This window comes from Anastrepha ludens, chromosome 3 (genome assembly GCF_028408465.1).
Source record: "Anastrepha ludens isolate Willacy chromosome 3, idAnaLude1.1, whole genome shotgun sequence".
In the NCBI taxonomy this organism is placed as follows: Eukaryota; Metazoa; Arthropoda; class Insecta; order Diptera; family Tephritidae; genus Anastrepha; species Anastrepha ludens.
In genome coordinates, this window is record NC_071499.1 from 109,502,210 (window position 1) to 109,526,209 (window position 24,000).

The 24,000-nt window shown below is 39.2% G+C and overlaps 1 protein-coding gene across 4 annotated transcripts in view; it reads left to right on the forward strand.

Moving 5' to 3' along the window:
• Positions 1–1,531: 1,531 nt before the first annotated feature.
• Positions 1,532–24,000, forward strand: part of LOC128858759 (probable G-protein coupled receptor Mth-like 1) — a 38,245-nt gene continuing 15,776 nt past the window's right edge. For all 4 annotated transcript variants that reach the window (XR_008454052.1, XR_008454053.1, XR_008454054.1 and 1 more), the window contains exon 1: positions 1,532–4,089. Coding sequence is in view for 1 of the 4 variants with exons in the window: in XM_054095252.1 (XP_053951227.1) it covers positions 2,064–4,088 (2,025 nt within the window). In the remaining 3 variants the exon portion in view is untranslated. The remainder of the gene's footprint in view (positions 4,090–24,000) is intronic.

Genomic DNA, 24,000 nt, shown 5'->3' on the forward strand with positions numbered 1-24,000 from the left:
TTCATGCAATGCTTGCAATTTAACTTTCAACTTTTATATTTCGTAAAAGTTTCAACATTGGCATAACGTTTAGATTAAATCCAGTTTACGACTGTCATAAGCAGGGACATGTGGGGAAATAAACAAGGTGTATTTAAGTGGCGAAATGGTCGCGCACCTTATAGCTTCCTTTGTAAAACACAAATGCGTATCTCCTGGCATACGCGACATTTTCATTATTTGCCGTTGGGCAGACTTAAAGCGAAAGCTTAATTTAAAAATAACCGCAAATATTTCTTGTTGTACCTGGGCTTGTGCTTTACCGATGGAAAACATATGAGTCAAAAACCATATACATAGATTTGAAATATTTATAATACGATTTATAAAAAAAATACAATGTTTTATTAATGGCTTTGTGGTTGTAACATCATAAAATTATCTCCACAAACTTTTGGGTAATGACGTTAAAGTATAATGCAAATTCAGACCATTCCGGTCACGATGTATAAAATGCAAAGATACAGCCAACATTAAATTGCTAACCGGCTCTCAAAGTATTTGAAGGAATCAGCTGATTTGCTGACGTAATAAGTGAGATGACAGCGGTTTGTTTACAAGAGAAGTCGGTAAAAACTGTCATATTAAAAAAAATCAACGCTATTTCGTTTCCGTCGAAGAGTTTTCTATATCGTGGTAACCGTCTGAACCAATACTTGAGCAATAACACCATTTACATGTATATATATTATTTTGAAAAGAGTTTCCTAATATCAAAATATAGGCTGATGGTGTATTAAACAGGCCACAACTCCCAAGTAAGTGCAAATTTTCATTTACCTGGGATTTGTTGCTAGTGAGTGGCCCAGTGTGGATTATCTCATTTTTTCTACTGCCCGTCGAGGTAAGAATAAGTGTAAAAATGACAAGTGTTAATAACAAATTTTAGAAGAAGAAAAAAGTGTTTTAAAAATTAGCCATCATTATGACAAATAAAAAGTGAATTATTCAAAACACGTTTTTTTCTTAATAATATATATGTACGTACGACGATCGCAACGAAATGATAATTTATAGATTTATGTACAGTGTGTGTGCTACGGACTAGTTACAAATCGCTGGGAATTGTGCCCTGTTCATGGTCAGCTTCAAGTTACAGCGAATTGCGATAAGTTTCCGACTATTTCATTATCGTGTATCGATTGCTTTCCTGCACGTTTATCATTGAATCAAGAATGTAAGAGTCAAGAGCGCAGTGTTTTGTATGCGCTTATGAAATAGTTCCGAATAAAATCAACTTTTTCATCGGTTATAAGGAATTGCCAACGATCATTTGTTTCGGGTTAAGCTCATAAAAGTTAAGGAAGGCAGAGATTTTTCCAAATTTCATTCGATTCAGTCCGTATATTGTTAAATTTTTCAATAAGCGGCAACAAATAAGTACTCATTATTTTTGCATCACTAAGTTGAACTCCGAATAAACATGAGAAGAGCACAAAAGGAAATACCAAGAAATGTCGAAATACAATAAAGAAAACGAAGAGCAACGGCGACGCGAAGTCAACTGTCTGCTGCCGTTGGCTGTTAGTTGCTGTCGTTTTACTTCTCCAGTCATCAAATCATAGATGATGAAGTGATGCAATTGCAAAGTGTTTGGTAAAGAAGTTGGTCGGTTGGTTTCGTGGTTCGAAAGCAGTTTAATTCTTATTATTTTCTCCGGTTTTTCTGAGTTTTTCACTCTTCTCATATTTTCTTGACAAATTAAGTGCGGGCGTAAACGGGACTATTGCGATATAGAAGTAAAATAGTGCTAATTGCAAAACAATGAAATTTACTACGTAAACCTAAGAAAGCTGTGGTGGAGGTGGTGGAAGTAAAGAAGCTTTAAAAATTGTGAATACAATTCGAAGTGAAAATCCAAGGAATGGAAAGGAAAGTGAAGTGAAAAAGTATGCTCAAACTAAACAATGCAGTTTGATTTAAACCATTTAAAGCAGTATTCATATTATTTTGTTGTTGAATAAAGAAGGAAATATTTCTAAGTGGGTTAAAAAGGTAGTGTTCTTGTGTTAAACAATAGAAAAATGCATGGAATGCGAGTAACAGAAGTGAGCAGAGTTTTTGTATTTTTTCTCATTGTGAATGCATTGATGCATTATGATGTACGAGCACTTGCAGCAAGCGATGTAGAGGAGGTAGTGGACAAGGAGGAATCCAGTGCAGCACGAGTGGCCACAGATGTGACTACGAATATGACAACAGGAATACCAAGAATTCCTCCCCCACGGGTGAAGTTAAACAAATGTTGTCGATACAATGAGCACATGAATTTAAATGAGACCTGTGTTATGGGCAACTCCGAATTATGGGTGCCCCTGATTTTTCTGATTAATCGAAGACAATATTATACACCACAAGGGGGTAAACCCAAATTCATGACGTTCCAAGAAAATGTCCGCCCCATGGTGGATGCAACCAGCATTATTTCAATGCAGGATGTGGAGGCGGAAAACTACATAAAAGAGCAAACACGTAATTGTACGTCGGATGAATTGGAATTTTTTTCAGCTGGCGGAAATTGGTTAATATTCTCAAATGGCTCGTTATTTTTGGGGGAACGCAAGCAGTTTATTGAACCGCAACGCTTTTGTGTCGATCGAAATGGCGTACTCGTCTGCTTTCCTCGCGAGAGTAATGGTAAGCAACGAATAAAGATAAGAAAATGCTGCGGATGGAATGGGATTTATGATGCTGCAAAGAAACAATGCATATTTCCTGGCAGCCATAGTGACGCTAATGCCATCGCTACTGCTGAGTTGCCATTGAATAAGAGTTTGTACGAGACAATATACGGGTTTCCTGCATGCCACAAAAAAGATATACCTTATGCTATCGCTGGAGATTGGCATGAAAGCCAACTGGATAGTGACAATGGAAATCTTAAATTAGCCCATAAACAAATAGCTACAGGTGATTATTGTCTAGAGCATTTGAGCGAAAACGATGCAATTGTCGCAATCAAAATATTCACTTGCCTTCATCACTTCTCCACTGAGGCTCCTGCCAATGCTATTGCTGCAGTGGGTAGCACATCCAGTGACAGAGTACAAGTAGCCGCGCTCAATATTGGCATTGTGATTTCAGTCGTTTTCTTGGGTGCCACATTGGTGGCTGGTTATATGATGCCATCTGTCCATCATATGCTACACTGGCGTTGTCAGATTTACTATGTTTTTTGCTTGTTTGTTGGAGACTTAATACTCGCCTACACACAACTATCACGGACACTTGAACATGGCTCGTTAACCTGTATACATTTGGCCAGCATAATGCACTTCTTCTTTCTATCGGCTTTCTTTTGGCTCAATACAATGTGCTTCAACATCTGGTGGACTTTTCGCGATTTTCGGCCGAGTTCGCTCGAACGTAATCAAGAGTTGTTGCGGTTACGCCTTTACTCAGCATACGCTTGGGGTGTACCGTTGTTGATAAGCGCTATCGCGTACATCGTAGATCATTTGCCCGAAACTCAGTTATTACGACCCGGCTTTGGCGAACGCAGTTGCTGGTTTAGCGGAGAGCACTTATCGATATTTGCGTATTTCTTTGGGCCAATTGGACTTCTACTATGCGTTAATATTATGCTTTTCATATCAACAACGCATCAATTGACATGCGGTTTGTGGAAACGTGATGATGTCAAATCGACCACTGAGAAGACAGCGCTGGGCAAAGTGTGCTTGAAGCTGGTTGTGGTAATGGGTGTCACCTGGATAGCCGACGTGATTTCTTGGCTGGTTGGCGGACCATATTCTGCTTGGTTTTTCACCGATATGATAAATGCCTTGCAGGGCGTATTTATTTTCATTGTAGTAGGTTGTCAACCGCAAGTATGGGCTGCCTGCAAGCGTTTTTGCTGTCCACGTTCCCGTCAAGAGATTACAAATACAACAAATGGTGTTCAGCATTCAAGTTCATCCCAGGGTCTTCCGTCGGTGGGGGGATATGCTGGTGGCGAAAACACGCAAAACACTTCTGTGAATACGACGACCATTAGTAGTACCCAGTTGCAGAATAAAACCAAAATACCAATGGAAACAGTATGTTAAGGTAAACATTTTTAAATTTCTTCTACAATTTTAAGAATATAAACATATGCACGTTATTATCAATTGGTATTGATTTTTTGGTTTTTATTGATATTTTGATTGATATTTGGTTTGTTACAATACAATCGCGAAATAGCTATATAGCAAACAAATGTTTTTTGTGATAAAATAATCAGAGGTTAAATCTTTTTACTTTTCGGTACAAGGAACGAAAACAAACATAACAATAAAATATGTTAAAGGATTTATTTCCGCCTTTTATTATAAAAATTTAATCATTTCAAAGGTGTAAAAGGAAATAGATATTTGGGACAAATTTAATATTTAATTAATTAAATCTTAAGAAAACAATATACAGTGTCCGGCACTCGAAATGTAACCAACTTCAGACCGCTCGCGCAGCGTATACACGGCCATCTAGTTGGCTAAATGGCAGTCTAGAGTATTGTTTACAAGAGCGCGGAAGCATTTTGCCGTGAGAAAACGAGAAAAAAGGAAATCAGTAACGGATTTCAAACTTAATAGTGCGATTGCTTTATAATTGGCTGTAAAATCACAACCAGCGATTATTCGTGAGCTCGAGCACCTTAAAGTTAATAAAGTTTTTGTTTATCGCACCACTACTCGTTACAATGATACTGGTAGCTCTGTAAAACGTCGTGGAGGTGGTCATCAAATGCAACGCCACGTGAAATGGTTAAAAAAGTGAAGAAGCGACTTGTGCGAAATCCCCGACGAAGTGCCAATCCAATGGCGAAAGAACTGAAAATATCTGACCGTAGCATACGCCGCACGCTGAAAAATGATCTCAAAGTCAAGCCTTACAAGATCCAAAAGGCGCATGATCTCACACCAAAGCCGCAACAAGCCAGACTTGAGAGAGTGAAGGAGTTGTTTCGCTTGGCCGAAAGCTGATGAAAACATTTTTCAAATTGAACAATTCGTAAACTTCCAAAACGATAGGGTTTATTTGACTGACCGTTCATACGAGAATTTGAGTCATCGATTGGCCACCAGGAGGCAGCTCCCGCCATAGGTAATGGTTTGGGCCGCTGTAACCGCAGATGGGCGCTCTCCCATCGTTTTTATCGAGCATAGCGTCAAGGTAAATGCGAAAAATTATCGGTAAAGTATTCTGGAGGTTGCTTTGAAGCCGTGGGCAGACAAACATTTCGGTGGCAGACCATGGACGTTTCAACAGGACTCGGCACCGTATCACAAAGCTCGAGTGAACCAAGAATGGCTACAAAACAACTTTCCGAATTTCATAACGTCCATACAATGGTATTTAAATTCACCAGACGCAAACCCGATGGATTATTCTCTCTTGGCCATTTTTGAAAGCAAGGTCCGAACTAAAAACTTCACCAGTCTCGAGGCGCTGAAAAAACCCATTGCTCGCAAGTGACCCATTTCAAGGTCATAGTCAAGGCAAAAGATGGTCATATCGAGCAAAAGTAAATTGATTTTTAATTTTGTATTATTTTCGCACATTTCTTACTTTGAATTGAGTAAATGTAATTTTCCAAACAAAATGGATGGCCTTTTTAATTGGTAACACTTCGAGTGTCTCACCCTTTAAAATAACACTTAATGGCTTGAATGTCCTCCGTTATTTATTGTAATTTAGTCTGAAGACTAACAGACACTGAGATCGATTTTTGCCAATTCCTCTTGAATAGCTTTTTTAATAGACTTATTAAATGGAGGCACTTCAAGACGCGAAAAACTGCTTTTACGCTTAGCGCTAGTACAATCCTGATGATATGTCTCCAAGAGTCATCGTGAAACTTTTCGTCAAAATTCAATAAAACATTATCCAAGACCTTTAAGTAATTTTCTGCGTTTATCTCATGGGAAACAAAAAAAATGGAGTCTTGCCACGGTGGCTAAAATCACCACAGGTCGTAATAGAAACACCGTGGAAATTTTGGGAGTGACGTGTTTGTTGTGGCTCGTTCCAATAATTCTGACAACCATCAGGCCCATCGAGATTTTTGTGGTTGGTGTATTTATTTCGATTTACTTTTAGTGCTATTTCGCGAACTGAAACTCCCGGATTTACTATAAGCTAGAATACTAACATACTCTTTGGTAGATTGCTGCGTTTCTCTGTTCCTCTGTGCCCTAAAAAGGTATTTTCCCCGCATGAAAATTATTTATTTGCTAACGGAAACTACTCAACTTACCTTAGGGAATCTTATAAATTGTGAAATTTGCATAAAAATATCACGCAATTGCCACAAGAAGAAATACAATCGTAACCAAAGCATTTGCTCTTTATAAGTATTTCTCTCAAGAAATTCGGATTTCAAGAAACGCTTAAGCGTAAGGAGACTTGAAGCAAAAGAAATATTAATTTAAAACAATCACTAGTTCGTGTACACATTTAAATACATTATAAGGCAACTAAAAACAATATTATGCAGGTATTTTAGAAGAAAAATTATGAAGTTGGGTATGGTTGTAGGTATCGGAAGAACGGGTAATTGATGCAGTTCTTGCTATCTCGAAACCAATAGAAACTGGGCCGTTCCTGAAGATGGGACAGCATAAAATCACGGAAGAGTTCAGAGATGCAGAACTAAGGCTATCGAACTCAAGCCAGTACCAAACAGTGGGAAGTAAGGATCTTGGCCTGATCGGCCAGAAGAGAAGCACATACGCTCAGAAAGAACTGGATCTGGATGAGGTATTGTGAAGAGTAGATACGCACAAATATACGCTAGTTAGAATAGAGGTTATACAATATGAGGGCGGTTCAATAAGTAAGTGTCGAGCAAACGAGTGTCGACTATCGAATTACAGAAAGCCACCCCAGCTGAATTGGCCGTCACCTTGAAACCTTGTAAAATCCAAATTCCAAACATTTTCGCAGCTGATGGTAATTTATCAAAACTGCATTCACGCTTCTATTAGAAAGACTGTACATACATTTTTATAGAAATTTTTTGCGTTATTCGTCAGCACTGTACTTCTTCTAAACTCAGCATATTTACGCACATAAATTATTATCTTATTTGTATCTACTTGACCGAAATTGTTTTTTGTGCCTTAAAATTGCCAGTGGAATACTATTCCACAGAATATTACCCATACTCATGCGTTTTCAAGTATTTTATGATTGCATTGATTCTTTTTACCGCACGCCCACGTCACATCCAGCCCAGTTTATACTGATTTTTTAGGATATGTATACATATACATACATGTATAAATTTAATTGTTATGCCTCTGTGTGTGTGCGTGCTATATTCCTACAACTACTTGCTTTTCATAAATTAGCACACTTAAAATTTCTGCAACACACCGCCTCGGTGCTCCAACGCTTTGAAATTGAAAGCTTTAAAAGCAATACAGACAATTAGTGAATGTCTTAATTAATTTCTAGAAAATAAAATAAATAAATAAAATGATTCATATAAACATTTGCAAAGTCTTTGCCTGTGGGATGTTCTTAGTGCTTCTACTTCTGTTCTTTTGAAACAATTTCCTTATTGCGGAAAATCAGCAGCGCTTCTGGAAAATCGCAATTTACGAAGTTGAACAAGGCAAAAAACTTAACTACATATGTACATTAAATTGATGACTGGTGAGCTCTTGAATATTAAGCATACAATAAAAATCGACATATTTACATATGCCCTCTAGAAAAATCCACTAGAACCTCACTGATTGACTTCTTCAGAATTTTGTGAATTCAAACCTGACTGTTTCAAATAAGTAAATGATGAATTTTGCACTGCTCTAGCAATTATTAATTGTACTCAGTTGCATCGCTTTTTCTATAATTCAGAAATGGTATTTACTGTGGTTTGGCATATTCCGAATGCCTTTGCCAATAGGTCTGTGAAAGTTATATCTATTCCCTATTTTTTAAGGGCAGTATCGCTATTCTTTCTGATAGGCAAGCTGCAATCCAGGCACTGGATTCGGTTACAATAACCTCTAAAGTGGTGGAACATTGTCAGAATAGCCTTATCACCTTGAGTGAAAACCATAAAGTTACTTTAATCCGTGTCCCGGGAGAACGGAACATTGAAGGTAACGAAAAAGCAGATGAACTGGCAAGAGGGGGATCTGCCATGAATAACACTCTTGTAGAACCGTTATTCACACCATTAGGTGCAGTCAAGAAAGCAATTTCCCTAAAATACCTTCGAATGGCGAATTGTAGATGGAGAGACCAAACGAAATACAAAATTAGCAGGACGTTATGGCCCACCTACAACCTCAAGTAATCGTCGGCATTGATAAACATGGAACGGCGGGACGTCTGTAGACTAACGGCAGTCATAACTGGCTTTTGGTCTATCGGAGAACAAGCTGAAGCGCTGGTGCGGAAGCGCTAGTTGGATTCTGAATGAATCACCACTCTAACCAACCAGCCAAACAATATCTATTCCCTATGCAGCGTTATTACAAGTTTATCATGGAGCTGGCCCAGAAAACGCTTCATAACACCAAGAAAAACATTTTCGGCTCTATGAATTCTAGTTCAATTGTGAGCGAAACTTGGACTGCCACGTCACTTGGGAATTCGGCACCCGAAATGTACACGATCATTTCACACATATTCATACACTCGTGCAGTCATTGTTCAGACGGCAACGAAGTGTCATTTGTTCATTTTTTCGTATATCACCGAAGTGGCGGCAGCCAATCAGCTGATTCTGTGAAATTCTCTCAGAGCCGAATAACGGTTTGTTAAAGAGCTCACCTTTAAAATATTTTCTCAACGCCGTGCTACTGGTTACTGAGACACAAGGTGAAGTCTAAAATAAACAAGACTGAGCTAAAATAGAAACGACAGGAGCTTTGTTCTGATAACTTCGAGTTTATTTATTCAAAATAGTCCCCTCTGGCCTCGATACACTGTTTTGCGCGATCTGAAAGCTTTTCGAAAGAGTGTTTCAGATCATTGGCTGGAATGTCCCTTAGGATGTCGGTAAAAGCTTTTTAGATGGCCTCTACCGACACAAAACGTTTTCCTTTGATAGCAAAATGCAATTTTTCGAATAGGTAGAAGTCACAGGGAGCCATATCAGGCGAATACGGTGAGTGATTGATGGTTAAAACGCGATTTCTAGTCAAAACATTAGTCACATCGCCAGCTTCCTCCTTAGCGCTTTAAAACGCCAAGATAGAAAATTGCGGTGGCGGTTTGGCCCGTTGGCACAAACTTCTCGTTGACAATTCCCATGGAATCGTAAAAGCAAATGAATATCAACTTGATTTTTGACTTTTCCAAATGCGATTTTTTGGGTGGTGGCTCGTCTGAGGCCTTCCATTCGGCACTCCGACGCTTAGTTTCTGGTTCATCTTGGAAACACCACGTTTCATCACCAGTGACAATGTTGTAAAGGAAGTTCTCATCTTTTTTCGCCTCTTTAATGAGGTCTTTCGAATGTTGAATTCTGAGCAATTTTTGGTTCTCAGTTAATTCCGCACAAGTAAAGCCTAAATGATCAAAGTGATCAGTTAAAATGCGATAAATCGATGTTTTGGATAAAACTATGACTTCGGTTAATTTTTGATAAATATACGAACAATTTCGATGAAACTCATTTTTGTACCGATGACTCAAACATACTGCCACTTCAGACGCAATAACTTCGCTTCCACTGAACCTAATGTCACCAAGCTTTCACTGGAAGTCAGCTAGGGATGTAACTTCCAACGCACTATCTCATTAAAAATATGGCGCCATCAAAAACATTTGTACGACGCCAGTTTTGTTTATTTTGGACTTCACCTTGTATGAAAGTAGCCCGGGAACTTTTGCGGCATACGTATTTACGATATCCGTCCAACAAATTAAGAATGATAAGAGAATATTGCAAACTTTAACTTCGACGAACAACACAACCGATATTATTAGGTTCAGGTTGAAAAAAGCGCTGAGTTTCATTTGTTCCTTTTTCCATTGAAAACTAATTTTTAATATTTTGTCAAACTTTTCAATACAGTTATTGTTCTTATTGGCACACTACGTCGCCGTATTATTTTTTCCTTGGGTATGGGCTCAACAATTTTCGATCGTGTTTAATCCCTGTAAGTTCCCAAAAATTGACCTCTTCGCATTGTTGTTGTTGCAGCAACATAAACACTCCCCATAACTGTTAGCGGAATGCTGCTGGGGTGGCAGTCCTTGGCTGGATATGAATCCGGCTCATTCGGATAACGTGGGATAGATTGTCTTGAAGCGAATGAGGCAGAGTATTCTTACTTCTTACGGTAAATAGCGCGTTCGATTTATAAAAGATGCTGGATTGCGAGTTAAAGTATTGGCTTACGAATCGAAACGGTTCATGATTTAAAAAAGGTCTAAAGTATTTTTATATTGAAAAGACATACGAGTATACCCGTCACGTTTGAGCACGTCAGACATATACCCATCACGCTCCTTTCTAAAAATAGAACTAAATGAGGAACTCTGAAGTTCTTGAAACGCAGTCGATATGCGAACACTTATCCTCGTAAAAACTGCCAAAATTACGCTAATAACTTGGAATACGAAAACAGCAGACTTTATTTTATCACCGTCTAGAAAAACCTGCAAAATAATTGGTTGGAGTACTGACAGGACACTGTCTCACCCCACATCACGCAGCCAAAATGGGATTAGTCCAGAGCGATGCGAGTACCACATGCAACGAAGCGAATGCTAGGGGTACTTCAGAACACATACTTTGCTACTTTCCTGCTCTTTGTAGAACTCGACAAATGTGCCTAGGATCAACATATTTTTCATTATTGAAAGATGTTGCTGACAAAAGGCTTGTTAAAACTCGTGAAGGCGTGCATAAAGAATTACATAAAATAATATCTATGACTTCAAATAGATAGCACTGGCAACACAATGGACCCTAGAGGTCTAAGTGAGATCGTTTTACAGATCAGTTAGCACAACTTAACCTAGCCTTACTGTCAATAGAAACTATCAAAAGTTTTGAAATTTCCATGGACGGTGTGCAGCTTGCCGTTTTGAAGCTTAAACCTAATCCTAAAGCAAACAGTGAGGGCTTTTCTTTACAAATACTAAAATTTTGCTGTTATTTCGTTTTGTATCCATTGATTTTTAGACAATGACATTTTTATTGATTCGTGGAAGCTCTGCTCGATTGAACCTATCTACAAATCAGAGAGCAAAAAAAAAAGTTTACCAAATTCGCTTTGAATAAGATTGATTGGTCAAAGGGTACTCCCTCATTACCAGATAGAATAATTTACTTTTAATTAATTTTTGTTTACAATTTTTTCTATGGCAACATTAACTGCAATGAGTTCACCAATCTCTTTCAAGCTCATATCTCACACCATAGACGCAACTAAAAAAAACAGCTGCAGCTCCCACTTACCCAGTTACCCAGGGATGCTATCACTAAAGCCATCAAATTTGAAGATAAATTCAGAAATGAACTGGACGATAAGATAAACTACAGTAGACCCGCATTTAAAAGGAAACTCCTGGAGTGTACCCTGCACTGGTACACAGATGGCTCAAAGACTCCAGAAGGCATAGGCACTACAATATATGAACCGGAACCAAGTATTCTGTGGTAGTTTTCCAAGCATTTTCGTAGCGGAGATGTATAGCATTTGTTTATGGCCAGAGATAAACTTATACAGAAATTTCTGGAATGAGCGAATTGCCATTCTAAGCGACGCACAGTGCGGCCGATTCCCAAAAAGCTGGCCAAAAGTCGAAAAAAAAAGTTTCTAGATAGAGTTTTTTTGTCTTTGGGTTGGCTATAGTAATGCCTTGAGTAGTGAAAACCGTTCATAGCAACGTCCTGTACCCTAAGTATCCTCTGTATTTTCAGTCGCAACGTGGCCTTCGTTTGAGCATCGTATTACTGTCGATGAATAGTGAAAGTTGTACACATTTGAAAGATTTTGTAATGGAGTAAATTGAACAAAACCAAATGGAATCATCTTCGGAAGGTTAGTAAAATACGAGAAATCTTTAGTACATATCAATACCTCGACACAAAATTTTTAGCTGCAGCAATACGTAGATACATTTTTTGCAATTTTTTTTATAAAATTTGAGTTTTCAAACTGTATAGTAATGCAACGCCGTCATATGCTGCTTTGAAACCTATTAAAGGTTACTCAAAAAAGTAATGGTTACTGAATAAAACAAGATTCAGCTGCTATCACTTGCTAATCAGCGACCCCGAAAACATATAAATTTACATGCATCTTGATTATGTTCTTGAATATACGCTATTTCACGTGAGGGGGTGGCCAATAGGGGTGGAAGGGGGTGGATTTTCAAAATTTTAAGATCAAATTCGTAATCAGCGACCCTGAAAACATAAATTAACATGCATCTTGATTATGTTCTAGAATATGCGCTATTTCACGTGAGGGGGTGGCCAATAGGGGTGGAAGGGGGTGGATTTTAAAAATTTTAAGATCAAATTCGTAATCAGCGACCCTGAAAACATAAATTAACATGCATCTTGATTATGTTCTAGAATATGCGCTATTTCACGTGAGGGGGTGGCCAATAGGGGTGGAAGGGGGTGGATTTTAAAAATTTTAAGATCAAATTCGTAATCAGCGACCCTGAAAACATAAATTAACATGCATCTTGATTATATTCTAGAATATGCGCTATTTCACGTGAGGGGGTGGCCAATAAGGGTGGAAGGGGGTGGATTTTCAAAATTTTAAGATCAAATTCGTAATCAGCGACCCCGACAACCCCCGAGTAAGAAATTTTGAATCAATTACTTAATTTTTTGAGTTTTGGCCAGCTTTTGGGGAATCGGCCGCACTGTACGACGCGCAGGCGACACTCAAGGCTCTATATTTCTGTGAGATTAAGTTCTCACTGGCTCTTGAGTGCATCAAGAAACTAAATCTACTAAGACTGTATAATCGCATCCGACTAATTTGGGTCCCAGGATACAGGGGTATAACTGAGAGAGAGAGGCTGCGGCCTCTTATTGTTTCTGCGCCCAATCTCAGTAGACTCCAATGCACATTCTCCTGGAATGCAGCGCTATAGCGCAGAGAAGGTTGAGACATATCCGTCAACTGGCAACGGCCAGAAGAAAGGTACATACGCTCAGTCGAACCCAGCTCAATCCTGAGTTTAATGTGGATAGCTTTTCCAGACAACGAGTTTTTCAATCATTTTTTGCGAAAAACTGAGAATATTTATTATTTTCAAATAAATAACATATTAACATTCATGCTGAAGTGAATAAACAACATTTTTTTTTGAAATAAAAAAAAACAAAATGACGGCGCTGCAGCTGCTCAAACATGGCTCCTTTAATTTGCGCCGTGGAATGTACACCCTCTTGTAATTAACTGAAATCAACCAAACAAAATTTTTTTGTTAAAATGAGTTATTCCTCTTTGCTTTTACTTAGATTAGGTTAGGTTAGGTTGAAGCGGTTGTCCTGTGGGACACACTCAGGCTCATAGCCCATTGTGATGCCGCGTGGGGAGCTTGTCTCTATCTCTCCTAAAACCAGTGTGTGCTTTTCAAAAATTTTAAAATATCTTTGATTTCTGTAGAATTGAGATCTTCCAACTCATTAAAAAATTGTCTACTCAGAATAGTAAACCTGCGTCATGATAGAACAGGACAGTGGCACAGCAGGTGCGAGATTGTCTCTTCCTCGTCATCATCTAGACAACATCTACAGAAGTCATGTGTTTGCACACCCATCCTTTGGGCGTGTCTACCTATTAGGCAGTGCCCCGTTATGACTGAGATCAATGTGCTAAGACTGTGTTTATTTTGGCTTAGCAGAGATTCTGTGCGTTTAGCATTTAGAGTCGGCCACAGTTGGCGGCCAATTTTGCAGGTGGCTTCATTATGCCATCTTTCGTTTGCTTTCTTTACAATTTCTTCAAGGATGAGTAGCTTACATGCTTGTAAGGGTAGCCCTATGTCATTATCTATGTACTCATCAGACAATTTAGTGCCGAGTCTCGCTAATTAATCGGCTCTACAGTCACCCTCAATGTCGCGATGGTCAAGAACCCATGTTACCTTTAGGTGAAATGACTCTCGTTAAGAGATGTGCGGCATTTCATGGCTACCTTGGAGGTTGTCGTCTGTTTTGTGAGGGATTTTATTGCCGCTTGGCGATCAGTGAAAATGTAGATATCATTTCCGGATATCGCATCACACTGTACCAGTGTCGCGGCTTTTATTATTGCCGTCAGTTCAGCCTGCTGGGGGAGCCGAAAACTGAAGGAGATCTCCAGATGTTCGGAATATACACCTCCGCCCACTCTGCTCTCGAGCTTTGAGCCATCTGTGTATACATGGATGGATTCGCCCTGTCTCACATCGTCCCGTTCCCACTCTTCTTCCCTTGAGGGTAGGAGGGTCGTAAACGATGTAATGGCAGGTATAGACGGGAGTGCATAGTCCACCAGTCCGGGAAGCCCCAAAGTGCCAGCCATGATTTTACCGTGACCATAATTCGTGTTTGACTACTTATTTAGAGTGTTCAGCCTTATTTCCGCACTGCGTCCGTTATATATTGCCTGCAGATCTACCGGAAGGAGGTTTAATGTCGCATATAATGCTTTCGATGGTGTGGTTGACATGACGCCAGTTATCAGAACAGATGCTAGTCTTTGAACCTTGTCAAGTTTCGTGATGTTCACACCCTTCTGAAGGGCATCCCGCTATATTACAATACCATAGTAGAGAATTGGCCTAACCACTGCTGTGTATCATTCTGGGTTCCAATCCCCATTTCTTCCCAATAAACCTTCCGCTGGAGTACATTGCGGGTGTAGCTTTACGTGCTCTGTCTGCAGCTGTGAGCCCCCAATTTAGCTTCCTATCTAGTACAAGTCCTAGATATTTTGCCCTTTCTATTACTCTAAGTAGTTTCCCTCCTAGGAATATTTGTTGAAGAGCAGATGTTTTGTGTTTCCTACTGAAAAGTATCAGATCCGTTTTTCCGGATTTACTACTAGTCCTTGACTTTTACACCAAAGTGATAATCTGTTGAGAGATCTTTTTTGAAGATCACATAATGTTGGAAGGTGTTTCCCCGAAATTGCTATTACAATATCATCGGCATATGATATTATTTGACTTCCAATTTTTTCAAGGTCTTGTAGAAGATTATTGACAGTTAGGTTCCACAGAAGTGGAGATATTACCTCACCTTGGGGTGTACCCCTGATCGGAAATTTTTTAATGGATGTGTCACCCAAATTTGCGCTTATCGTTCGCCCAGTTAGCATTCGTTCTATAAACAAGACTATTGCATTGCTTACTCCCATTTCCGTTAGCGAAGTGGTAATTGCTTCCGGATATATATTATTGAAGGCACCCTCGATGTCGAGGGTATATTCTTTGTAGTGAAGTGATTTCTCGACTGTGTGAACTAGCTCATGGAGCGCTGTTTCCACTGATTTGCCTTTGCTGTATGCATGTTGGGAAGGTGATAGTTTGTCGCTAATCCGTCCTTTGATATGCACATCTAGCAATCGCTCTAAACATTTTAACAAAAAGGATAATAGGCTAATTGGCCTGAAGTCCTTCGGTTTCGTATGTGTGGTTTTCCCTCCTTTGGGAATGAATACCATTTTTACTTCTGCCCATTTCTTTATGGATATAGTTAAGAGGTATCGCTGCCTCAAAAATTAAGGCGAGTTTAGGTGCAATCATATATTTTGTGTGTTGCAAATCAGCGGGAATGATTCCATCAGGTCCCGGTGATTTGTAAGGTTTGAAGCTGCCAATGGCAAATTTTATGTTATCCTCCGTTATAAAATCTATAGGGGGATTCTCGCAGTGAACTATAGGGTGGGTTCTACTGTCTTCGTTGCAGAGACAACCTGGCGAGTGCGTCTGCATTAGTAATTCTAGGGTTTCTTCACTGCTGGTTGTCCAATTCCCATTCTCTTTTATGAGGTAGCTACAGTTGTTGGGACTTGTGAATACTACTTTCCGGAGTCTACTGGCCTCCGAAACACTTTTTATCTTTTGACAGAAGTCTCTCCAAGACGCCGTTTTTGCTGCCCTTATGGCATACTTAAATCTACGCTGGCATTCTTTGTATCTTTCCCACGAGTTGGTTCTCCTCGCTTCGTTATACATAATTCTGCATTCCTTTCTGAGGTTTGCTATATAAGTGGACCACCATGGTGGTTTCGGTTTCCCTCTTCGCGTTCTTTGAGGGCATGCTGCTTTCGCAGCTTGTTGAAATGCTGAAGTCAGCTCATCAACCACTGAGTCGAGCTGTGACTCGTAGCTCATTTGGTATGTCGCTGCAGGGAGATTGCTAGATAATGTGGTTTTAAACATCCCCCAGTTTGTGCGTATGCGGTTTATAACCGGCTTGAACTGTTTAGTTGGCAATGAAATACTGTACATTAAGTACCTATGATCTGAGAAGGAATTGTCTGTAGACACTCTCCAGTCTTTTAAAATTTGAGCCACTCGTTCATTGACACACGTGATGTCTAGAACTTCACTTCTCGTAGTTGTTAAAGATTGTTGCACATAATGAATTCAAAGATGTACTCACCACGTGCCTTTGTGTCTGAAATGCCCCAGACATGATGATGTGCATTAGTATCTGCTCCCAGTGTGAATGGGGTGCCACACCTCGATGCTTCATGAACTGCGTCTCTCATGAGTGGTGATGGAGGAGGTTGCTCCGCGTCGTGTGCCATATAAGAGGAGGCAAGCCATATCGTCCTTCCGCTGTGATGACGTTATCCGCATTGCTAAATTGTATTAGTAAATATACATTAATACATTTCTTTGCTAGTATGCACGACCTGGGTTTACCTTTGACAGTGAATAAACCAATTTGTATTCTCTACTGCTCAAACCGCAAACCCGATCTTTTACGACCCATGGTTCTTGGATGAGCACGATATCCTCTTCTCTTTCAGCGAGACGGAGGATGAGTGCGGCTGAGGTCGCCTTACTGTGGTGAAGATTGATTTGTACAATCCTCACCATCGCTTTTGTTCGTTATTGAAGGGCAACCAACCACGGTTTGGTCTGCGTTCTCTTCATCGGATGTAGGGGGAGAGACTCCTCATCCACCATAGCAGAGAGATCGGAGTATTCCATGGAGGAGTATTCCTCTAAGGTAACCCTTTCGAAGAGCTCGCCTACCACGCCGGAGTTGGAAACCACCTCATCGTTGTCTGTGACAACCTCGTTCGCTTCCGCAGATGAAGTCATATTTCCTGCCGAGGTGCTCTTGCTAGCTACATCCTGTCTGTAAACATGGAGAGTCAGCGCTTGGAAGCCGTAGTTGATCTTCCATTTCCTTCCGAGCAACTGGGTGGAGATCCTGGATTTCCTTTCAGGATGTCCCTGTACTCCTTCCAAAGACTCCTATTTATTACGTCCCAGTTTGCTTGAGAGATCGCACCATCATGGGAACTGAGATCAATCACCGCCCGTCCATGGCTTTCTTTCGCCACTTCCGCGAAAGGCTCGTTAGTTCTTGTGGCTTCAACCGATGTCCCTTCACTCGATCGCTTGCACTTGCCTTGTGCGGAGTCTATTTTGGCCTTCTCCCCGTGTTCGGTAATGAAGGCTTCAGCCCACGCCTTGGAGTCTGACTGTTCCTCCGTCAATCCTCTTCTCTAGTGTCCTTCAGTCTCTCCAGGATTCTGAAGGCCAATCGCCTGGTACGATAGTACCTTTCTGACGAACTTATATGCTTCCGGGGGTGGGTACTAACCGGGGCAGTGATAGTGCCAGAAGGGCAGACATCAGAAGCCATTGGCTTAGCCATGTGGTCCGATGCTGTCGACATTGGCGGGGGTGTTTCTCCTTTCGGAGTTCCCGTGCCACCTGGAGTGACGGGGACAGCAAGGTCTGCTTGTCTTCTGACAGGCATCCCAATCCCTGAAGGGGCGGAGCGGGAGTTAGGCCCTGGCTTGGCCACAGGCTTTACTCCACTTACGTTAATGGTCCTTTTTATTGAAAGACCTGACCTTCCTGAGGGGTTTGGTTTTGATTTTGGGTTGCCTTGGTTGTCCGAGGCTAGGTTTTTTTTATTCATTTTCATTTTCATAATCGTCCGCACTGCTCGACGTGGCGTGCGTGGCGGACTAGGATTTTTTAGGGGGGAAAGGGGAAACGTCGACCATGGCAGCCCCCTCTACCATAGCAAGATCATTCTACCTCCTAAGGTGACCCAGTTTCAGAAGGGCGTCGTTAAAATACAGCCAGATACCCCTGCTGCAAACCATCCATTAGACACGGTGACGCGTAACACCCTGGATTAGGGGGGTACAGGAGAGGAGATGATGGGATACCAGGTTAGGGACTAACAGTGGGATGGTCGTCGGTACGGTAATATCCGCATGGTGATTGACTGACCTCCGCCGTTCTCCGGATGGTTAGCCAGCCAATACCCATGTGGAGCTTCCCTCTTAGTTCGTGGTGGGTTAACCCTCATGATATGGGGGCTAAACCACCACTTAAGCCTCATCAAATTAAAATTTGAGATTTGAAAAAAAAAATTACACTTTTTTTATAAACAAATTGATCAAAGTAATATTTTTAGTGATAATTAATATAAAATTTGAGGTACACGCAAAGGAATAGTCCTGTAAAATTTTAAGTTGATTACTTTTTGAGTTAAATTCGACAGTGCGGAAAAAACGTATTTCGAGAAAAACGCGATTCAAGTTTTCGCTCTTACTCATCTTTCGTTAGACGCTCATCACTTCACTGACTTTTCAGCGACTTTTTAGACTTTCTATTAAGCTTAAAACATTGAAAAGATATTCTTTAGATTGTAAATGAATTTTTAAAGCAAAAAAAAAAGGAAAATTTTAAATTGCTGGAGGACCTGTCCCCCTTAATTGGAGAACTGGCTTTGGAAGAGGTACTATGATGATTAGAGGGCACAAAAGACCATGTGGTCGAAGTGCAAACCTCATACTCGTAGTAATGTATCTATCTATCTACCAAAACGAATTATTCAATGAATGAGCCTGTCATACGATGTGTCCGGTTGTGTTATAATTATAGGAAATTATAGATTTTAATGTTAATATTCAAACATTTTAACTAAGTATTTCGGTAACATGAAACTAATTGTATTAGTCTGTAGACTGAAAATAAATAAATAAATGAAAAAATATGGTAATGCATAGTATGCCGGCATGTAATTTATTAAACAAAAAATTTATTTTTCGTACTGGTTAGCTTTTGGCAAAGCCGATAGCGATGCTGAACTAGATTAAGTTTTCTCTACGGGGTATAGAAGCATAAACATGCTTGTATATATGTAGGCAAGTGTCTGCTCTTTACTCTATAAACATATTTATATATGCACATAAGTATGCTGCACGCATTCAAAAAATCATAAAAAAATATTTTTTTTCATGGTTGAATTTTCTTTGAGCTCTTTTGCTTTTGTAGACGTAGTAATTGTAAAATTTCATTTACACATGTTTTCAATTGAACCATTTTAGTTGTTGTTATGTATGTGTGTATTTACATGTATATACCTGGCAGTGGTCAGACCAGGCCATGGTGTTTATGAGTCTGTAATATACGTATTCGCATTCAAGTGTTGCTGTTGCTGCTTCTGAGTTTCTTTCACTTTTTGCAATCGCGCTCTTAGACACTGGCCTGAGGTCAATTGTGCCAAGCAGAAGTTGAACAATATACGGCAAATATTTTACTTAGTGGAGGCAAATGGTACCCGTAAAACAAAAACAAAATCAATTTAAAGAAGTCGACATTTTAAGTGTTTTTCAAATTACAGGCCTTGACTGGCAGTCCTAAAAAATGTAGGTTAGAATAACGGTGTTGTGGGTTTATTGCTTTATTCTTTAGTTGGCGCCAGTTTAAGATACATATGTACATAAATACGACTTATGTTGACAGTAATTACGAATCATATCGCTCGTTTCTTGGAAAATTTTCATAACCCAAAAAATCAAAAACTCGAGAAACACGACTAAAATTTGCAATCACTGTACCTCCTTAAGTAGAAGTAAAAACACATTTTCATCTAATGAGGTACTGCTAATTGTACATATCGGCTTGTTTTTTTTTACGCAGCAGGGTTAGGCTGAACCCCTTTATGTACTGCGACCCAAAGTGCTTAATTTTAATTATTTAGTATTGCGAGGAATCGAACCTGCTCTTAGGAGGGGGCATTTGTAAGTCTTCATCCTCTACTGTGTTCGAGCTCATGATTCTGTGTCTCCTGTGACCTAATGCTTCACAATTGATAATTAAGAGTCCATGGACTGTACTCCATCACAACAGAATCTACATAAACCAGTTTTAGATTGTCCTATTATATTGAAATGTTTATTGCAGGCAAATAATCTGACGCCCTTTTTGTCTAAGATTTTGCTTTGTTGGTATTGAAGTTTAGGAAATTTTTTGGAGTGAAGGCCGTTTGTGTCGTTCCAGTATTTCTTGGTTTTTATTTGGGTCCATTTTTTGGTTTCCTTTTTTAGGTTGCTTGAATTAACTGAAAGTTTCTAATATTTTTTGAAATTTTTTCCCATGAGGGCATTTTCTTCCATATAAAAATAATTTCGAGCATTTGTTATATGACACGGTTAATTAGATTTAGAGGTGTGTTATTTAACATACCGTTATTCGGCTCTCAGCGAATTCGACAGATTCAGCTGATGGGCTGACGTCACTTGGGGTGTGCTTACAAAAAAACAGATTGTGTTGGTGATATAAGAAAAAGAATAACCAATGACACTTCGTTGCCGAGTGGGACGAGTGTGCGAATACATGGAAAATGCTCATACAGAATTCGGTTGCCGAATCCCCAAGTGACGTGGCAGCCATGATGAAAAGATTTTTAGATTTTTAATGGTGTGACTAATATCAGACCGTTAACCGGCTCTCAGCTGATTTGACAGAATCAGCGGATCAGCTGACGTAGCAGGAGAAGTGAATTGGTTTGTTTACAAAAAAACTTAGATTTGGTGATTTACGAAAAAAATAAACCAATGACACTTCGTTGCCGTCGGAACAACGTCTGATTGGACGAGTGTATGATTGAACGACTGTGTGAAATTATTATGCACATTTTAGCTGGCAATAAGATTGTGTTAGTGGTATACGATAAAAACAATCAACATAGTCTTCGCTCATGTTGCTTCGTTGCTATCTCAAAAACGATTGATTGCACGAGTGTGCGAGTACATGTGATCATATAGAATTCGGCTGCCGAATCCCCAATTCACTTGTCAGCTAAAGTTCCCCTCATTATTTCCTTTTTCACCATAGTTAAAGAGCTAGCCTGATAGATCTATCTTGGTTAAAATCTGTTTTTAATTTGTCTGTAACTGTGGCCCCTTTGGTCTACTGTTCTCTTCTAACTAATGAATAAATATAATAATAAATTGAAGCTGATCCGAAGTTTGTTCTTTTTATGGTGGATAATCCGCCTTTCTTTAATCGCAAAGGGTTTTTATCTCTCTAAATATTATTTATTTATTTGAAAGCTACAAAAAGAAACAATTCTTTATGTAGGAATCAGTGCTTAGATTACATAAATGGTTCAATTCATATTTCCAAAATTTAGTATTTAATAACTTGTATTATATTTTTAAAAACCCCAAACAAATATAAGCAAAAACCAGCAAAAAAAAAAATTATTTGTACATAGTACAAACGAATTTATTTCACTCAATAAAAAAATAGAACAAATCATAAATGTCCCCAAAGTTATTTTGGCCAGAGCTGTGAAATCGTTCAATCAATGGAAATTTGAATCACCCACGATGCTGTGATTGAAATGGCATTGTTTGGTAGTAAATATAAGAACCACTTTTCGAAAGAATATTTAATGCATTACGGAATGGCAGAGAATGTGAATGCAAGAGATGAGTAGAACTCATCATTCATAGATACATAAATGCAAATTTGGGTGAATGCAATCACTCATATCATTCAAAACTAATTCTGCTATACAGGATAATTAAGTAATTGTATGCTAAAGATCAATAAAATACGTAAGTAAGCAGAACTTCTGAAGCACGACGCATACGAAATGCAACTTTCCATATTATTGTGCATACAAGGCGAGGGTGATTTTAAACAATTTCAACTATTTGTGCTGGATTATTGTGGTTGAATTGTGGACATGAAAGGCAAGAAAGTTTGTTGGAATAATTAAAACATAACTTTGTAAGCAAGTAAAAAGCTCTCAGCATTTCTTCGCTCTACTTCGACGAAGAAATTATTAAGATTAAGAATTATCGGATTATCGATTTTGATCGATAAATTTGTACATTGCGAAGGCGAATGAAGAAGTCTTGTTGTTGTTGTAATATGATTTCTATTCACCCTTCTCATTCACTAATTCTGCCCGTTTCTACTCTTTCACTTGCCTCAATCTGGTCAGTTGTTGACAGCAGAGGTTCGAATTGAGTGTTGAGTCCGATGGTAGCTGCTCGAAGTGAATGATTTCCTTTCAGTCACACAGCAGAAACTTCGTGGCCGCCAACTTGGGCTTGGCGATCGATTTGACCACAATTTTTTTTTTTCAATTGCTTTCGTTTGTATAAGTCGGCTTTGTTACGGACTCTTTTGCCTCTATTCGTGTGGCACCCATACATCGGGCTTGGAATAAGGGCTCATATGCGGTCCGACTCCACGATTTCCATGATCTGTATCAAGATTTTCCACGATTCAATTTACTAGAGTGTGATTCATCTTCGACGTCCATATTTCCAGATCGGAATCATGGAAGCCATTCTTTCGCTGGTGCGTTCGTTACTGTATTGGGTCCATATACGCCATAATTTTCGTTTTTCAACCTCCATTTCAGAAAGCTGTGACACACAACTGTCTTCACTAAATACATATCAAATGTCAAATAACTTTTATCGCAACGTAATTTCACCCATAAATCGTGAGATATTTCTTACTAAAGACATCCAGCCAAAAACATCAATTCAAATCGATATAAGCATGCATATGTATGTATACTTTATAACGTCACCTGAAGCTGTGACTAATAAGAATTTTTTAGGAGAAGATAAAAATGTTAAAAAATTTATTTTCGAAAAGAAACCCATGTTTTTCATAAAATATGTACCAAAGTCGAATTATACTCAGTGCGGCCATTTGCATTTCGGGCGGCGATACAAATACACAGGATTACAGTGAAAGTCGTCTAGATACATAAGGATATTATTTAAGTAATTTCTCATTAATTTATGATGAAGTCCAAAACCCAACAGTTTTCGTTAAAAGTTAGTTCAAGGGACCAATTATTTTTCTGTTTTTAGCTAAAAGGTATGCCAACAAGGCGCATTCGTTAAAGGGGGTGGCACTAACCAGCAACAATATTTTGTACGCTTCATTTTGAAAGAAAAGTATTGGCAAAGTAGAAAACAAAGAGTGAATTCGCCTTGTTTCACCCTGGGTTGACAGCCACATAGACAGGCGAAAGAAAAGAATGATAGAGAAAAAGATCCGAATTCGCCTTGTCGTGAAATCCCATGAATAAACAAGCAAAAGGAAGGGGAATTACCTGTTTGTGAAGAAAAATAGTAGGCGAAAGCAATGAAAGCAACCAAACAACAGAAATTATGCGCACATACACATTCTAACCATGGCGTCTTCCGCATAAAAACTCAAAAAAATGCATTTAGAGGCTTTATATACATTTGTGCTTTAAAAATTTGACATGCGGCATTTCGTCTTTATTAGTTTGTATAGTTTTAATCCCGCAAATCACAATACTCTCAAGCCACTCACTAAATTTTCACAAGAATGTAATTTCTCCTACTTTTGTTTGTTGTGTATGCGAACGCAGTTGACGTCAGACTTGTCAAAATCGCGAAAAATAAAGTAACTGTTTTTTAATGGCGCCACCTGAGTTACTCAATTCGCCTTGGATACCATCTTTAATAGATGCGCCTTGGTATGTCAATCAATAAAAAT